Source organism: Anomalospiza imberbis, chromosome 36 (assembly GCF_031753505.1).
Source record: "Anomalospiza imberbis isolate Cuckoo-Finch-1a 21T00152 chromosome 36, ASM3175350v1, whole genome shotgun sequence".
Lineage (NCBI taxonomy): Eukaryota > Metazoa > Chordata > Aves > Passeriformes > Viduidae > Anomalospiza > Anomalospiza imberbis.
Window position 1 is genome coordinate 628,770 of NC_089716.1, and position 19,495 is coordinate 648,264.

At 52.8% G+C, this 19,495-nt stretch overlaps 1 protein-coding gene and 1 pseudogene across 2 annotated transcripts in view; one reads left to right on the plus strand and one right to left on the minus strand.

The window, feature by feature from the left end:
• Positions 1–19,495, minus strand: part of LOC137464098 (uncharacterized) — a 1,364,046-nt pseudogene that overhangs the window by 620,910 nt on the left and 723,641 nt on the right.
• The window catches only part of LOC137464099 (zinc finger protein 850-like), a 105,726-nt gene continuing 99,782 nt past the window's right edge, over positions 13,552–19,495 (plus strand). For both annotated transcript variants that reach the window (XM_068175407.1, XM_068175408.1), the window contains exon 1: positions 13,552–14,383. In XM_068175407.1, coding sequence (XP_068031508.1) covers positions 13,563–14,383 — 821 coding nt within the window. In that variant the 5' untranslated portion in view covers positions 13,552–13,562. The remainder of the gene's footprint in view (positions 14,384–19,495) is intronic.

Sequence of the window (19,495 nt, forward strand, 5' to 3'; positions counted from 1 at the left end):
AAGCTCACGGCGACTTTATAAAGCTGACAAAGTAGGCAGGATGGGTCTTTGTAGGATCTCCAGCAAACTGGTTTATTGGAACAGGAACAGGGCACAGAGCTGAACAGGGACCAGGGACAAAGACAGGCTGCAAGCTGAGGGCACAGGGGGTTTTTATATGGGGTAGTGAGGGTGGAGCTGAGGGTCAGGATCCAATGGATATGGGGGAAAATGGTGCAAAGGAGGGGTTAAGGGTCATGTCAGCTAATAGGGAAACAGAGGCAGGGAAATGCAGTAAACTTGGGCCAGTCGAGGGACAGAGAGAGGAGAACATTCTAGGGACTAACCAAAATAGGTGACAGGGGTTGAACTAGGGTAATTAGGCCTATGGGGTAACATAACTTTACAGAAATCAGCATGTGCCTGCAAAGATCTATGGGAGAAGCAAGCTTCTCCCCATAACCTTGAAATCTATTCTTGTTTGGGACCAGTCCTCCAGAGCTGAGGGACTGAGATTCTGATGGTAGGCTCCTGGGCCTCCACAGCAGTGCATCTTCCTTTTCCTTGTTTTCATTGCAGCGTCATTCTCCTCCATCCAGATGAAATTGAGGATTGACAATGGCTTGCAAGAAAGCAAGGGGTGAGTACCTTGGGTTTGGTGAGAAATGAGCCTCATGCTTTAGAATTTTTAAAACTTTAAGAAGGCATAATTAGAGACAAATCAATAACAGCAGTGGGTGCTTGGCAATGGCCAGAGGCACACTGGTTAGCCATAGCAACTCTTCTTATCTATTTTTTCCATTGTATTGTTCAAAAACATATTGATAAAGATTATACACATTGAAAGATTTCTTTGAACTCGTTTACTTGTTCCAGGAACTCTTGATGTTGGTTTGACCCCCAACTGCCTTTCTAGAGTACGTGCAGGAATCGTGGATTGTTGTTCTGAGGGTTGTGTGTCACTTCCTCACAACAGCCCCCTAATCCCTGGTTTCAGGTGTGAGTCTGCAGGCCCCAAGTTGGGCAACTCCCTGGGGGCTCCCCTGGCAGGGGAGACCCTCCTGGAGCAGTTCTGTGTCAGGAAGGAGAGACGCATTGGACTTCTTTGGTCTTCAGCTTCTGTTTATTGTTACCTTATCAAAACTTCATCACACTGTCTGCACCAGACTCTGCGTGCAGGAAAAACAGCACAAAAATGACCAACAATCTCTTGTTACAAGGCATTTTGAGTCTAATCAAAAACTACGCTACCCAGTTAAGAAGGGACACCTAAATTATTTTCCTTTCTAACCCAATAACTGAGCCCTAAAGACCCGGATTTTTCATGTGGATTTTTCTACCCATTTACAAGATACCAGCTAAAAGCAAGAAGAAAGAGGAAGAAGAAAGAAGAAGGGAACTCAAGACAACACCCTATATCCTCCATCTTGAATCCATCTATAACATATTAAAAATCCTAAAACCTAAATGTCTCACCCATGTGAAATACTACACTACTCTCTACAATTCTCTACAATCTCTTTCACACTTTTGTGGTTTCTAGTTTACCTTGAGGCTTTGGAAGTTTTCTCCATGAACGAGGGTCAAAGTCAGTGCTCCCCTGGAGGTCAGGACACCCCAGAGCAGACAGAGAAATATTCCCAGTGCCCTGGGTTTCCACATCAGCAGGCAACAGTTATTGACAGTCGAAGGGTCAGCAGCAGGGGTCCTCATCACACCCGTTCCTTAAATGTTATCTGGCCATGCAGACGGTTTTAGCTACTTCCACAAGTACTTTAAATCAACATTAGCTGTTTCACAAATATCTCTGAGTTGTTCTTGTCAGTTAGTTACAAAAATAAAAGCATTAGTTATTATTTCACAACTGCAGCTACTTCTGCAAAAGTTAACATTCTAATGCACAACACATAGCATCCACTTCAATACTTTGCAAAAGCCAAAACTATAATGTATGTTTTTCACACTGTCCACAAACTAAAATATCATCCATGAATGATGTTCTGAGGATTTGAGCGACACAGGGGACAGCGCAATGGCCACAAAGAGCCGACAAATTGTACGACAGCAAAAGCAGTTAAAAGTGATTACAAACTGTAGTGTATCAAAATCAGCTCATCTTTCATGTTGTGATTAGGAATAAGTTGCAGAAGTCAAGACGAAATAGCAAAACCCACCGACTACATAGTTCTTTATAACAAACCCAGGGCAGGTTTTACCCTTGCATGGAGCACTTGGGCCTTCCCCGGGCCCCTTCTGCCCTCTTGCAGAGCCGGTGGCATTTTCCACCACCCACAGTTTGTAACCAAGAGTCGGGTGCAGCCGAGAAGGCTCCAAGCGCCTCCTTCCAGGCTGACTCTGCAGATGCCGAGGATGCTCTGGGCTCTGCCAGGGCTCTGCTGGGGCTCAGCGCTGGGCGAGGCTGGGCCCGCTCTCCCCTCACATTGCTCCGGGCAGCTGAGTCACACAGGGAGAAGGAAAGGAAACGTCAAGGGAGTTGAGGTTTAAGAGAGTTTTTATTCAAAAAACTGCCATAACAAACAGGCTGTCATAAGAACCATAACAAACAGGCTGTCCTAACTACCTTAACCAACTAGCACTGCTAACTACCATAACTAACTAGCACTGCTAACTACCATAACTAACTAGTTGTCCAAACTAACTACTGTGACTAAAATCTGTCCTCCAGTGCTTCATCTCCTCCGCTGCTGCCTCAGTTTCATTGCTGCAGTGATCAGAGGGGTCAGGCTGGAGAGAGGCTTGGCTGATGATAAAAATGGGTGCTGCCCAAAGGAGAAAAAAGAAAGAAATGAACCGTTACTTTCCAGAGTCAACTTCCTCACAGGCTCTGTTGCAACAGGACAAAGGGAAATGGTCTGAAACTCAGGAGGGGGAAGCAGGCTCAGATGAGATCTGAGGCAGAATTTTTTTTAGCGGGAGAGTGGAGAAGCACTGACAGAAGGTGCCCAGAGATGTGGGAGGTGCCTCCTCCCTGGGAACATCCAAGCTCAGGTCAGGCAGGGCTCTGAGCCACCTGAGCTGCTTGAAGATGGCCCTGCTCGCTGTGGGGCCCCAGGTGCAGATGACCTTGAAAGGCCCCTGCCAAGCCAAACCAGGCGAGGATTCTGCTTGCTTTGCGTGTGGAAAGCAGCGAGACCGGAGACCATCGGAGGGGGCCCCACAAGAAAACCCCTCCCTGGCGTTGCTGCTTCCCCTGCAGCCGCTTGGCATTCACCTGCAGCAGCTCCTGGGCAGACCAGCGCCGCTCCTCGTCCGGCTCCAGGCTGCACTCGAGGAAGTCCCGCAGCAGAGCCGACAGGCGCCTGGGCTCCTGCAGCTGCGGGGTCCCGTTCTGCCGGATCAGAGCGCGAGCCTGCAGGAAAAGCAAACTCAGCGCTCTGCCAGCTTCATTCACACCCACAAGTGCTCACATCGACCCCGGCTTCCCAGCCCCAGCTCCAGGGACACTTTCCTCCCTGGCAGAGATGCTGCTCACAGCTCATTTTTCTATGCCAACCAAAAAACCCAAACCCTGGTGCTGCCTCAGCCATTGTAAAGAGCTGGTGCACTTGCTTCACATTTTCAGGTCATCCTCACAGCCAGAAGAACTGCAACAACATAAATCCCAAGGCAAATTGTGTCTGGAGACTGCAGAATATGTGTCTGTGTTGAGGCTCCAGTCCTCTGGGAATTCCCTTCCCCATGTGCAGAAACCTCCAGCTGCTGCTCCCAGTGCAGGGTCACCCTGTGCTCACAGGCCTCTGCAACCACGGGAGAATTGGCCTCTTACCATGGCCCTCGTTTCCTTGAAGTAAGGAGGTTCTCCTTCCACCATCTCGATGGTCACAATTCCAAAGGACCAGATGTCCACCTTGGGGCCGTAAGGAGAACTGGTGACAACTTCTGGGGCCATCCAGTGAGCAGTGCCCACCATGGAGCTGCGCTGGTCCTGCTCAGGGCTGAGCTGAGCGCTGAGGCCAAAATCAGCTGAGGACAGAAACAAACACGGTCAAAGGCAGCTGGAATGAGGAAACCAAGCACAAAGACTCCCCGCTCTCAGTCTGAGAATGCAGCAGTGAAGTCAGCTGGAAAAGTCCTCAGGGCTGTAGCCAAGGAAAGATGGAACTGAACTGGACTCTTAAAGAAACCCTCAGCTTTCATGCAGTTGCTTTTACTGATTCCCTTGCAGCTTTAGATCCCAACTCCTGCCCCTCTGGGAGGGCCATTCCCAGAGCAAAGGCACCCCTGACAGCCTGCTCCTCTCCTGAGCTCTCTGCAGGGGCAGCCGCTCTCAGCTGGCAGCAGGGGCCAGGCAGTGCCCCCAGCAGCCCTTGTGGGGCTCTGGCTGTCACTGAGAAGCAGCCCCACAGCCGCACCCCGGGAGCGCCGTGCCTGGCCAGGAACACCCACCCAGCTTGACAGAGCCGTCCATTCCCAGAAGGATGTTGGAGCTCTTCAGATCTCTGTGGATCACCCGGTTCGAATGGAGGAAATCCAGGCCCTGCAGACACTGAGAGACAACAAGAAACACGAGGGTAAAAACCAATGGCTGGAATATATCACACAAGAAAGGACAGTTTAGAATTCTGCCAGCAGCGACTTTGCTGTGACAGGCCAGGAGCGCAGTGCAGACAAGCTCCAGGCAAACGGTTCAGGGCAAAGCTGAGAACAGCACATCAAATCCAAAACAGACAGAGAGTGCCACAACAGCAGGAAAGAGAACAAGAACAGAGTAGAAGTGCAGTGCTGCTGGCAGGCCGTTCACTGCAGGGGCTCTTTCTTCTCCAGCTCATGAAAACAACAGAGAAACAAAGCCCTGAGCATGGAGCCACTCCTGCTCTCACGCCCTCTTGGGAAGGACCATCGTGTCCAAGGCATGGCAGTCACAGGCAGGATCCCTCACCTCCCGACTGACAGCTGCCATCTCTCCTTCAGCCATGCGTGTCTGTCTGACAACGTCCTGCAAAGTTCCTCCACCCATGTATTCCATCACCAGCCAGAGATCTCCATCAACAAGGAAGCTGGAAGAGGAAAGCAGTGGCATGGACACCAATGTGCAGCGCTCAATTCCCCCATGGAAAAGCCTGGAGTGGAGTTTTGTTGCCAGGTCACTTGTCAATGAGGACAGAATCTGATGGAGAGACATTCCTGCCAGGCTGCACAGCCCTTGGGATCTGCACAGTCTAAAGGAGGAGACCCCTGTGAGAAAGGAGAGGCCTGAGATGGCAAGCAGGTGAAAAATGCAGTTTAGCAAAGGCCCAGATCAATGTGGAACCACAACACTGGCCCCCAGCTGGTTCAGCTTCTGAACTCATCAGTTCCACCCTTCCCTGCAGAACAAGGCAACACAGCCCTCAGGGTTATCCAGGGGAGGAGGCTGGGCAGCACTTGGGACAAAAGGGGTCAGAAAACCTTTCAGAAAGTCCCTTCAGAAACAGGCAAGGCCAGTGACAAATGGGCAAACGAGGCATTTCTGGGAACAAGAACCTGGTCTTCCTGGCATCTGCAGCAATGGGAAAGGGCTGGGAAGAAGAAGCCAAGGGAAATAATTTCTGCTGTGGTTTACCAGCACTTGTTGTAAAACACAGAAAACAGGGTCAGCTTGAAGGAAAAACCAAACAAAAGCAACAAAAGCACACGGAGGGAGTGAACTGCCAGGCTGTTGTTTTGGGAAGATACGGCTGGGTCAGGCATTTTCAAATCAGGCTACAGACTACGGATGCCAGGAAAGGTTAAGGCAGGGCCCGGGCACGGGATAAGGCCTGAGGCACTCACCTGTCCAAAGAGCTGACAATGTTGGGGTTCTTCTTGTCCTGCAGGAGCAGGAGCTCATTCACAGCTCGTTCCCTGTTCTGCCCTCTCAGACTCATTTTCTTTATGGCCACCTGAAGGGACATTGCAGACCTTTCACTGGAGGAGTCTGTGGCAGGAGGCCGCAGCAAACACGGAGCGAGTCTTTTTGGGGCGACGGAGCCGGGCTGTGCCCAACTGCCTTGGGATGGGACACCAGAGCTCAGCAAGTGCCATTCCCACAGCCCATTGCTCTGCTCGCTGGGGGCTGCTTACAGGACACATGGCCAGAGACATTTGGCCTTGCAGGCTCTGCAGAAATGGCCCCTCAGCTGTCAGCCTCCAAGCTCTAACCACATTCTCTGCACCTACAGTCTTCTCAAATGGCCTCAACACTCTCATTATTGTTCAAACACATTTTGCAAGCAGGAGGTAATTCTGGTTCTGTGCAAACAGAGCAAAACAGCCAGGAACCCTTTAGCAGTTCTATGGGATTGGGTCATGATTTCAGATGCAACTGCTCTGGCTGGGATTGCACAACAAAGCAAACACACACATCCATTGCCCTCCTTGCATTCCTTTGGGCACTTCAGAAGGACCAAGTCTGTCCCAGCTGTGCTCTGCAGGCTGAGACGGCTCTGCCTGCAGAGGAGCAGCCTGTGCAGGAAAGCTCTGCTGGCCCCCAAAGCTGCAGCCACAGCTCCCAGCAGAGGGGAGAGCCCTGGAGAGCTGCCAGACGTGCTGGGCGTGTTGAGACTGACCTCTCCTCCAGTGGCCCTGTCGAGTCCTTTAGAAACGGCTCTGAAAGCCCTGGAGACCAAACAGCAGAGAAGAAAGAAGCAGCGCTTTAGGCCCTGGCAGTGAAAGCCAGCCCAGACAGGAGATCTCTGCTGCCTGCAGCGTTCACAAGCACCTGGGGGCATCGACCCTTCCAACAACAGCGCAGCAGCCACCAGAATGATGATGATGATGATGCCCCACTCATGGCGATGATAACAGTAGAGGGCAACAACAATGACAGTGATGATGACGATGATGACAATGACGATGAAGGTGACAGAGAATGATGATGATGATGATGCACCACTCATGCCAATGATGACAGCAGAAGATGACAATGATGACGATGATGACAATGACGATGAAGGTGACAGAGAATGATGATGATGATGATGCACCACTCATGGCAATAATGACAGCAGATGAGAACGATGATGATGATGGCAATGATGGCGATGAAGACGCCGTGTGGGTCTCCTCACCATGGTCTCCCCCAAGAGCATCTCAAGCAGCCGCGTGAGCACAAAGCCATCGCGCAGGTCCAAGTAGAGGTCCCCGACGCGGCAGGCGGCGCGCGCCGGGTGGGCGTTCACCCACTTGGTGAAGGTCTTCTTCTGCACCGCGTCCCGCTCGTCTGAAGGGACATAGAGGTCACCACAAATCCACCCCAAATTCCACCCCAGAACCACCTTGAGACCCCAAATCCACCCTGAGACCCCCATGGGACTCAGGAGCCTCCAGGTGAACGTTCACCCACTTGGTGAAGGTCTTCTCCTTCACCATGGCCTGCTCGTCCAGGGGACATCGAGGTCACCCCAAATCCACCCTGAGACCCCAAATCCACCCTGAGACCCTAATGGGACTCAGGAGCCTCCAGGTGAACGTTCACCCACTTGGTGAAGGTCTTCTTCTGCACCGCGTCCCGCTCGTCTGAAGGGACATAGAGGTCACCACAAATCCACCCCAAATTCCACCCCAAATCCACCCTGAGACCCCAAATCCACCCTGAGACCCCCATGGGACTCAGGAGCCTTCTGGTGGACGTTCACCCACTTGGTGAAGGTCTTCTCCTTCACCATGGCCTGCTCGTCCAGGGGACATCAAGGTCACCCCAAATTTTGGGGGCTTTTGGGGGGTTTTGGGGTTTTCTGGGGAGAGTTGAGAAGATTTTTGGGGGTTTTTTAGGGGTTTTTGGGTGTTTGAGGAGTTTTTTTAGGGTTTTTTGAGGTTTGGGGGATTTTTGGGGGATTTGAGAAGTTTGTTTTGGGGTTTTTTGGTTTTTTTTATTTTTTGAGGGTTGAAATCTGCAAATTTTTTGGGGAATATTTGGATTTTTTGGGTTTTTTGGGGGGGATCTGCGAATTTTTTGGGAAATATTTGGATTTTTTTTGGGGGGGAATCTGCAAATTTTTTGGGGAATATTTTGATTTTTTTGGGTTTTTTTTTGGGGGGAAATCTGTGAATCTTTGGGTAATATTTTCATTTTTTGTTTTTTTTTTTTTGGTGGTGAAGGAAATATGAAAATTTTTGGGGAATATTTTGATTTTCTTGGGGTTTCTTCGGGGGGGAATCTGCGAATTTTTTGGGGAATATTTTGATTTTTTTGGGTTCTTTTTTGGAGGGGAAATCTGCGAAATTTTTGGGAAATATTTGGATTTTTTTTTTTTTTCACCCACAAGCCAAGGTCTTGATCCGGGAGCACTCGAAGATTTTGGGGTCCCCCCAGGCTCGGGGCTCCGGGGGGGGTCCCAGGGGCCGTTGTTGTTGTTGGGGGGAGGGGCGACCTCCACGTTGTCCAGCTCGGCCACCATGGGGGGGGCCCCAAATTTGGGGAGGGGTCCCACAACGAGCTCAGGGGGGCCTGGAAGAGATTTTTAGGGGGGGGTTGAGATTTTTGGGGGGTAGAGACCCCCCGAGTTGGTTTAGGGGGGCTGGGAGCTCCCAAAATTCAATGAGAACCCCCCCAAGACCCCCAAAATCCCCCCCGAAACCTCCCAAAATCCATTCCAGACCACCCTGAGACCCCCAAAATCCCCCCAAGAAGGCCCTAAAATTCTCTGAAACCCCAAAATCCATCGAGACCTCAAATTGAGATCCCCAAAATCGCTCGAGACCCCCCAAAATTCACTGACACCCCCAAAATCCCTCCTGAGACCGCCCAAAATTCTCTGAGACCCCAAAATCCACTGAGAGACCCCCCAAGATCCCCAAAATCCTCCCCCGCAACCCCCAAAATCCCTCCTAAGACCACCCCAGAATTCTCTGAGACCCCAAAATCCATCAAGACCCCCACCCCGATGTCCCCAAAATTCTCTGAGACCCCAAAATCCATTGAGAGCCCTGCCCTGAGACCCCCAAAATCCATCCTGAGCACCCCCAAAGAGCCCCTCCAAGACCCCCAACATCCCTCCTGAGACCCCCCAAAATTCTCTGAGACCCCAAAATTCATGGAGAGCCCCACCCTGAGACCCACAAAATCCCTCCTGGGACCCCCCAAGACCCCCAAAATTCAATGAGATCCCTCCCCAAAATTCTCTGCGAATCCCAAAATCCATTGAGACCCCCCTGAGACCCCTAAAAATCCTCCTGAGATCCCCAAAAATCCCCTGAGGCCACCAAAATCCATTCAAGACCCCCTGAAAATTCTCCGAGACCCCAAAATCCCCCCAGGACTCCCCCTAAACTCACCTCAAATTCCCCCAAACCCCCCGGACACCTCAAGACCTCCAGGACCTCCCTAAAGACCCCCAAAACCCTCCCAGACCTTCCAAGACCCCCAAGGACCCCCTAAACCCCCCAAAATCCCCTAAAATTTCCCCCAAATCCCCTAAATGTCCCCCCCAAATCCCCTAAAATTCCCCCCAAAATTCCCCCCAAATCCTTCAAAATGCCCCCAAATCCCCTAAAATTCCCACAAAATCCCCCAAATCCCCTAAAACTCCACCAATCCTCCCAAATTTCCCCCCAAACCCCCTAAAATTCCCCCAAAACTTTTAAAATCCTCCCAAAATTCCCCCCAAATCCCCTAAAATATCCCCCAAAATTTCCCCCAAATCCTCCAAAATGCCCCCAAATCCCCTAAAATTCCCCCAAAATCCCCCAAATCCCCTAAAATTCCCCCAATCCTCCCAAATTTTCCCCCAAATCCCCTAAAATCCCCCCCAAATCCCCCAAAATGTCACCCAAAACCCCTAAAATCCCCCCCAAATTCCTCAAAATGCCCTCAAATCCCCTAAAATTCCACCAAAACTCCCCCATTCCTCCCAAAATTCCCCCCAAATACCCTAAAATTCCCCCCAAATCCCCCCCCCCCCCCCAAATCCCCCCCCCAGCACCGGGACAAGCCTCGCCCCATAATTCCAAAAAAAAAAAAACATTCCCAAATCATTCCCGAAACGGGATGGGCATCGGGCAGCGTTATCCCGGAATTCCCGTTATCCCAGAATTTCTGTTATCCTGGAATTCCCGTTATCCCAAATTTTCCATTATCCTGGAATTTATGTTATCCCAAATTTTTCATTATCCTGGAATTTATGATATCCCAAATTTCCCATTATCCCAAAATTCCCATTATCCTGGAATTTATGTTATCCCAGAATTTCTGTTATCCCGGAATTCCCGTTATCCCAAATTTCCCATTATCCTGGAATTTATGTTATCCTGGAATTCCTGTTATCCCAAAATTCACATTATCCTGGAATTCCTGTTATCCCACTTTTTGTCACTGTTATCCCAAAATACCCATTATCCCAAAATTCCCATTATCCTGGAATTTATGTTATCCCAAAATTCCCATTATCCCAAAATTCCCATTATCCTGGAATTTATGTTATCCCACTTTTTGTCACTGCTATCCCAAAATTCCCCTTATCCCAAAATTCCGATTATCCTGGAATTTATGTTATCCTAGTTTTTGTCACTGCTATCCCAAAATTCCCATTATCCTGGAATTTATGTTATCCCAGTTTTTGTCACTGTTATCCCAAAATTCCCATTATCCCAAAATTCCCATTATCCTGGAATTTATGTTATCCCAGTTTTTGTCACTGTTATCCCAAAATTCCCATTATCCCAAAATTCCCATTATCCTGGAATTTATGTTATCCCACTTTTTGTCACTGCTATCCCAAAATTCCCCTTATCCCAAAATTCCCATTATCCTGGAATTTATGTTATCCAAAAATTCCCATTATCCCGGAATTCCTGTTATCCCAGTTTTTCTCACTGTTATCCCAAAATTCCCATTATCCCGGAATTCCCGGTATCCCAACATTCCCAATTTTCCCATTATCCCCACGATCCCAGTTACCCTGGTTTGTGTCCCCACTATCCCAAAATTCCCAACGGTATTCCTGTTATGCCAGAATTTCCATTCTGATATTCCCAATTTTCCCACTATCCCAAAATTCCCATTATCCCAAAATTCCCATTATCCCAGTACTCCCATCATCCCAGTTCCCCCTTATCCCAGTTCCCCATTATCCCAGTTATCCCAGTCCCACATTATCCCTCTCTCCCAGTTATCCCAGTACTCCCATTATCCCAGTTATCCCACTTCCCCATTATCCCACTCTCCCAGTTATCCCAGTACTCCCATTATCCCCGTTCCCCATTATCCCAGTTATCCCAGTTCCCCTAACCCACTCTCCCATTTATCCCAGTACTCCCATTATCCCAATTCCCCATTATCCCAGTTCCCCCCATTATCCCAATTCCCCAGTTATCCCAGTTCCCCCCATTATCCCAGTTCCCCATTATCTCAGTTCCCCCCATTATCCCAGTTCCCCATTATCCCAGTTATCCCAGTTCCCCCAATTATCCCAGTTCCCCATTATCCCACTCTCCCAGTTACCCCAGTTTCTCCCCCATTTTCCCAGTTTCCCCATTATCCCGTGCTCTCCAGTAATCCCAATTTCTCCCCCATTTTCCCAGTTTCCCCATTATCCCGTGCTCCCCAGTTATCCCAGTTCCCCATGATGCCTGAGAGACTGGAGAGATTATATGGAACTGGGATAAAACAGGGAATGGGATCAAATAGGGACGGGGATCCTATGGAATGGGATAAACTGGACTGGGATAAACTGGACTGGGATTATATGGAACTGGGATAAAACAGGGAATGGGATCAAATATGGACTGGAATCCTATGGACTGGGATAAACTGGACTGGGGTTATATGGAACTGGGATAAAACAGGGAATGGGATCAAATAGGGCCTGGGACCCTATGGACTGGGATAAACTGGACTGGGATAGCCCAGACTGGGATCCTATGGACCTGAATCCTATGGACTGGGATAACCTGGACTGGGATTATATGGAACTGGGATCCTATGGACTGGGATAAACTGGACTGGGACTATATGGAACTGGGATAAAACAGGGAATGGGATCGAATAGGGCCTGTGACCCTATGGACTGGGATAAACTGGACTGGGATAGCCCAGACTGGGATCCTATGAACTGGGATAATCTGGACTGGGATAGCCCGGACTGGGATCCTATAGACCTGAATCCTATGGACTGGGATAAACTGGACTGGGATTATATGGAACTGGGATCCTATGGACTGGGATAAAAGAGAGACTGGGACCCTGTGGAATGCGATCCTATGGAGTGGGACCACCCAGACTGGGATAACATGGACTGGGATCCTACAGACTGGGACTACACAGAGTGGGACTGCACAGACTGGGACCACATGGATCAGGACCATAGAGACTGAGATAAACAGGACTGGGATGATATGGAATGGGATCCTACAGACACGGAGCATACAAATCCCAGTACAAACTGGGATCGCATGGAAGAGGAGGGGTGAAGAAGGAGAGCGAGTAGGGCTGGAAACAGGAGAAGGAGATGGGGAAAGGGAGGGGGAAGAGGAGGAGAAGGAGGAGGGATGGAAGGGGAGGGATGAAGGAGGACAGGGAGGAGGGGATAGCACACAGGAGGAGGAGGAGGAGGAGCGATGGAAGAGGAGAGATGAAGGAGGAGAAGGCGAGGGGGGGTTAGGGAGAAGGAGAAGGGGGGAAGGAAGAGGAGAATCAGGCGGGGTTAGGGAAGAGGAGGAGGGGGGGAGAAGAGGAGGGAGGGAAGGGCAGGGATGAAGGAGGAGAAGGAGGAGGGCTTAGGGAGGAAGAAAAGGGGGGAAGGAAGAGGAGGGGCGGGAGGAAGAGGAAGAGGAGGGACAAAGGCGGATCAAGGACAGCAGGAGGAAACACGCGGTCGAGCCCTCCCTGAATTCGTAGCCCCCAGCTGTGGGATCATCCCGCAGGTGAGCGGGGAGGGGGAGCTCGGTCCAGATATCCTGGGGGGTGCCTGGGTCGGGTTGTTTTGGGGGGATGTTTGGAGAATGAAGAACTGCAAAGCCGAGCGGAAAAGGTCCCTTGGGGGGACATTGGGGGTCCCGGTGGCGGCTGCCGGCAGAGGCAGCCTGGAGGAGCAGAGCCCTGTGTCCCCCAGGAGCCCAAAGTGGGGAGCCCAGAGAGGGGGGAGCGCTGCCATCGGCGGGACCCTCAAGAGCCTGGAGAGGGGCAGGGGGGACTCCTTGGAGCCCCTGCAGCCCCAAGCAGAGAGGAAGGGGAGAAGGGAGCCCGGGAGCCCAAAAAGCCCCGGCAGCCCTAAATGGGGAGAGCCAAGAGGGGGGAGCTTTTGGGATTGCTGGGATTCCCAGCAGCCTGGGGAGGGCGGGCAGCGAGGAGAAGGGGGACCCCCAATCCAAGCGTGACCCCCAGCAGCTGGGACAGGGGGGAGCCCCAAACAGCAAAGGGGAGGGAGCAGGGACGGGGAACTCCTGGGAGGCTTTTTCAGGGCTGAATCTTGGTGTTTGGGAGGTTTCTATGGAGCCCAGGTGGCCAGGGACTTCTAGAGATGGATTTGGGCAGAGGGACCTTCAGACTCAAGGTGCTCATCCCTTGTTTTCCCCAGACCAGGATTTCCCATTCCCAGCCCCTGGGAGGCGGTGAGGAAGAGGAAGACCCTGTCCTTGTCCTTGCTCCCCCAGAGCAGGAGCTGAGGATGGAGAGCAGGGAGGACAAATCCCTGCAGCAGAACCTCGTGGAAGAGGCTGATTTGAGCGGCTCCACGACGCAGGAACCCAGCGGGAAGGAAAAGCCCTGGAGATGCCGCACGAGGACAGGCTGCAAACACAGATCGCGGGGATCTGAGGAGGAAAGACCCACCCTGGGCCAGGGAGGCAGCCAGAGATCGAGCCGGAGCTCGGAGCTGGTGGTCCATGAGCAGCTCCATGATGGGGAGAAGCCCCACACGTGCTCAGAGTGTGGGAAGAACTTCAGGAGGAGCTCACACCTGATCAGGCACCAGAGGATCCACACTGGGGAGAGGCCCTACAAGTGTAGGGAGTGTGGGAAGAGCTTCAGGCGGAGCTCCCACCTGATGAAGCACCAGAGGATCCACACTGGGGAGAGGCCCTACGAGTGTGGGGAGTGTGGGAAGAGCTTCAGCCAGAGCTCCAGCCTGAACGTGCACCAGAGGATCCACACTGGGGAGAGGCCCTACGAGTGTTCCAAGTGTGGGAAGAGCTTCAGCCAGAGCTCCAGCCTGAACGTGCACCAGAGGATCCACACTGGGGAGAGGCCCTACGAGTGTTCCAAGTGTGGGAAGAGGTTTCAGACCAGCTCCCATCTCCTCACGCACTATCTGGTTCACACAGAGGAGAGGCCCTTCTGCTGCCCTGACTGCGGGAAGGGATTCAGGCAGAAGTCCCACCTCATCAGACACCAGCGCATCCACACCGGGGAGGGGCCCTACGAGTGTCCCCAGTGTGGGAAGAGCTTCCCCAGCAGCTCTACCTTGACCAAACACCAACGGAGCCACCGGTAATGGAAGCGCTGCGAGTGCCCCAATGTGAGAAGAGCTAAACTCCATCCCCCACTGGAGGACCCACATTGGGCACAGCCCTGGTGACCCACATTCCCTGTGATCCACATTGGGAACACACCCGGCTGCTTCTCCTTTCCTATTGACCTTAATTTTTTTCTCTTCTCAATTTAACTGCACTCCAAAAGCCAAGAGGCATCGATCTTTGCCCTCAAAACCACGCACATGCGACTGAAAACCACTGAATTTTAACCCATATAGGCTCAATCCCACCTCAATTTGCGTGTTCCCACCTCAAAAATCTCAATCCCACCCAAAACTCACTCGATTCCACAACCTCCAGAGTGAGATGGGGTTGGGAGGAGATTAGGAGAAGTGGGATCCCAGTTTGGAGCGGTGACATGGGGACTGTGTGGGGATGGGTGGCTGGGATGTATTTGATAGCAAATAAAACTTTCAGACTTACTGATTTCTTTGCCGTTCATTTTCAGTCCGTGGCAGTTCTGTCTGCAGAGCGCCGCCTCACAGAGTGTCCCCTCACAGTTCCCGCCCTCGGCCTGGCCCCGCCCCTTTCCCCTCACAGTTCCCGCCCTTGGTCTGGCCCCGCCCCTTTCCCCTCACGGTTCCCGCCCTTTCCCCGCCCCTTTCCCCTCACGGTTCCCGCCCTTTCCCCGCCCCTTTCCCCTCACGGTTCGGCCTTCGGGAACGGGGGAGGAGGAGGAGGGAGGGAGGAAGAGGCGCAGCGGCAGCCGGGAGCGGCCGGAGGAGAGGAGAGAAGGAATCGCGGGGCCCTGGCGCTGCCAGAAGTCGCCGCAGCCCCGGGAGCATCGCCCCCCATCCCGCAGGTGCCCGGGGAGGGGGAGCTCGGCCCAAATATCCCGGGGGGTGCCTGGGTTGGGGTTTTTTGGGGGGATGTTTGGAGCTAGCAGGGCTCCAAAGCCGAGCCGCAGCTGGCCCTCGGGGGACATCGGGGGTCCCCGGGAGGTGTTTTTGGGTGGTCCCGGGGCCGGCAGTGGCTTCTTCCAGTACGAGCCCATTTCGTTACAGTATGAGCATGGTAATTTTCTTTCACTCCCTGCAGGATTCCAGTCTCTCCCAGTTTGATCCCAGCTTATCCCGACCTGTCCCGGCTCCATACCCGCTCCTTCCGCGGGCTGCCAGGGCTGCGGGAACGGGGCACCGAGGGTGTCGCTGCTCCTGTTAAAGGAGGAGGAGGGAGGGAAGGGCAGGGCAGGGATGAAGGAGGAGGAAGAGGTGCAGCTGGAAGGAGGGAGGCGTGGGGAAAGCTGCATTCAAGGCTCTTCATTGACTTCTCATTGTCCTGCTCGGAGCTTTTGGAGTTTTGTGCCAGAAATCTCTCCCCTCCCCCACTCCCCCACAGGGCTTTGGGGCGGTTTTCCCTTTTTGGGGGAAATCAAAGCGATGCGCTGATGCTCCGAATTAGGGGGCAGGAGAAGTGGGGCTGCTGGGCTTCCCGCAGAGCCGGAGGCAGCGAAGGCGAAGGCGCAGGGCCGGGAAAGCCGTGTCGGGAGGTGCGGAGCAGTTTGTTGGTGCTGCAGATGGATGCCGGCCCGGGCCCGGGCCCGTTCCAGGGCTGTTCCTCATCTCCGGCTTTGCCCTCCCACAGCCCGGGGGGCCCTGAGAGCGCGGGGCGAGGCTGTGCCGTGTGCAGAGCCCGCCCCTCGCTGCCATTGGCCGCTGCTGCCGTCAGTCGCGGTTCTGGCGCGCTGATTGGTGAGAGCGGGGCGAAGCACGGCCCCGCTGGCGGCCTGAGGGCGGCCCTGGCTCGGCAGCGGCGCCATTGGCGGAGCGTCTGTGCGGGCCCGGGAGCGGCGGCAGCGGCCGGAGCGCGGGGAGGCGGCATTGGCGGAGCTCGGAGGCGGCCCCGGCGCAGGTGGGAGCCGCGCCGGGTTCTGCGGGGGCTCGGGGCTCGCTGCGGGCGGAGGGGGCGGCAGGGGGCTCCGGCGGCTTGGCGGTGCCGTGTCCGGCCCGTGCCGGCCCTGGGCTGAGGGCGCTGCGGGAGCGGCTGCCCGCGGTCTCCTTCCCGCCGCTGCCTGGGCAGGAGCCGCTGCCGGAGCAGCGCTGGCTCGTCCCGGTTGCTGTGGCTGGGACAGAGGTGGCTGCCCCGTGGCCGGGCCCGTGCCGGGAAATTCCCGTCGCCGGAGGTTTCTGTGGCCAGAGGAGACCGAGGAGTCCTGTCAAAGTGACTCGATTGCTGAGCAGAGGGAGAGGCCGTGGGGCATTTGCCATGCGCTCTCTGCCCTTGTTGTAGCACGCTGCCTCCTTTGGATGCTCATTTTCCCGGCCGCATCTCCCTCTGCCTTTGCCCACTGGCTGAGGGACTTGGAAGGTTCAGACTTCCCGATCCGCCTGCTGCCTGTCCTCGTTCATATGCACCCCTCCTTGTGGATGACAGCCGATATTCATGGCTCTGTTTGGTCTTTGTTCTTCGGGAAGTTGAGGAGTTTAGCGGGACTTTGAGCAGCTGTCTGGGTCCATTTGTAACATTTATTGGAACTGATGGTTTCTCCCGTTACTTCCTCATCTCCAAGTCGCTGGCCCTATCTCCAGGCAGATTCACTCATTGACTCTGTTTTGTTCTTCCCGGGTCCTCTTTGGTTTTGGGATTATTCTCGGTGCCCTCATTCCCTGTCCTTTTGTAGCCGTTTCTGGATCAGGAGGCCTGGCTGCCACCTGCATCCCCTGGCTCAGCTGCTGGATGAGCTGCACTCCCAAGGTGTGGAGCATGGTAAAAAGATGAGAGTTGCTGTAGCACAGAAGAGGAGAAGCAGCATTCGTTTAACCCATGGTGTGCCAGGGAGCCACGAAACCGTGTCCCATTCCCATCCTTTCCATGTTTGGACCAATACATAAACTGCTCTCCTATTTCCTTTGTTATCTTTTTTCACTGCTTTTCCTTTGTCATCTCTTTGCCAACAGCAGTTTGAGTAATTTAGTTTTCCACAAACTCCTGTTTTTTCTGCTAACAGATAATGTGATCCCATCCCATGGTGAAATGTTGTGTTCCTCATTTCAGTGGATGGGTCGGCAGGAAGGTCAGGAGCTGGAGGTGTCTGGTTGGTTCTTATTTCGAGGACAGCTTGTAATCTAATGATGCCATTGAAATGATAAATGTGTTCTGTGTCTCCTGATATGAATTGGTTCAGGTTCCCCTGGGCTGGTCCGTGGTGTTGTAGGATTTGTTCTGGTGGCCGTTCATCTTTTCCCCATTTTTGGGTGCTCCCTCCAGCCGGGGCTGCATCAATTGACAGCTTTTGTCTAATTACATCATCAAATACTTGAATTCCAACTGATTTCCCTGAACTTGTTATAGCAAAAACCCCAGTGCTCTGATACTCCCTGTATAGCATAGACAGTGCCAGCACATGTTGGAGTGGGCACAGGGATGATCCCCCCTTATTTTAGTGAAGTTTTCACAGCATTCTCCATTTGCTGTTTCCCTTTGCAGCTTCACCCATTTCTGTTGCAGAGTCAGAGATCCTCACCATGGGCTCTGCCTTCAGCTGTGCAGATTCCATCTGTGCAGGCAGGCAGAGCTTGGGGTGAGGGGCAGAGGGAATCAGCCCAATTCCTGCCCCAGGCAAGAAGAGCCAGGTCCATTGTCCCCACTTTGCCCCAGCAGTGTTAATTTGCATTTCTAAAGCTCCTCTGCTGGCTGCCTGGAATGCAGCTTCTCTTCCAGAGCAGCCTCCAGCAGCCTCACATGTGGACCCCCACAACCTGCTGCTTTTTTATTTTTTCTTCAAATCATCTATTTACTGTTTATGAGTGAAAGGGTCACCTGTAAATCTCTTCTCGTTTTGGAAAATGCAGCCTAAAGGTGAACGTCGAAAAACCCAAACCAAAATTTTGGTATCTCTCACACAAACATACACAAAAGAATTCCAAGGCAATTAAGTTTTTTCTACTTCTCCTCGGAGTAAAAACTCGTTCTCACATCCCTGGCCCAAACCTAATCGGCAATATAGAAGTAGGATTATTACAAAAAATACTCTTCTGCTATAAAGTTTGCACTGAAAGTGCAGGAGAAAGGAAAACTCCACCAATATGTTTAGTGTTAGAGTCAAGGCATTCCTTGATTCTGGCCAGGATCTGCAACAGAAATCATTCCATCCCCACATAGCCCGGATGTGCAGAGAAAATCGTTCCATGACACGTGGGTTTAACTGGATTTTTCCCATACTTGATACAGTCTGAACCAATCTAAATCCATTGGTTTAATGTTCTGTAGTTTCAAGTTGTGCAGTTTTTAGTATTTGGGTTCCTGTTGGACCCGGATTTCTTGGCTTCTGCTGTTCATCAGGTCGGAACTGCTGGATTTCCTTCTCAGCCTTTTCCAGAGCAGGTGTCTCCAGCTCTGCCGGGGGCAGTGTCTGGGGTAGGTGTTGGTTGCTGTTTGCTGCTGGGCGTTATCTTTGTGGGAATCTTTTGGGCCATTCCCAGAGTGTTGAGATGTTAAACTCATCTCCACTGAGTGGTGGAACATCCCTTAAAAAAACCTTTACCATTTCTTTCCCCGAGGCCAAGGCAAACCAAGGCTGAGTAGGGAAATAAAATGTTAGAAATGTTCAAGTCTATGACCTGGTGTATTTTCCATCAGTGCAATCCCAGGCAGCGCAGTGTGTGAGTGTGGCTGAGACCCAGGGTGGAATTGTGCCGTTGTCTTCGCCAGCAGCTGTGGCAGTGCAGGCCCAGAAAGCACTGAAGCTGCAGCAGTGGCAGCAAGGATTGGCCCCGGTGGCTGGAGATGCCAAAGGAGGGTGCCCAGGCAGAGGATTTGAGCAGAGGATGTGTGGGCAGGCCCAGGGGCTTGCCCCGCTGTGGAGCCCTGGCTGCTGCTGCGCTGCCTTCAGTGCAGGCTCCGTGGGGGCCTCCCATGCTCCTGCTGCAGGCGGGAAGTGCAAATCTCCGGGGCTTCAGAGCCCTGGAGCCCAGGCTGAGGGGTCCCCCCGTGCTCAGCTGTGCTGGGGGCTGTTTCTGGCCTCAGGGACACTTGGCATGGGCCACGCCACTTGGCCACCAGTGGTGCTGCTTTGGCCTCCTTAGGCAGGGCCCGATGTCCTGCTTGGATGTTGGGAACAGCAAAGTGC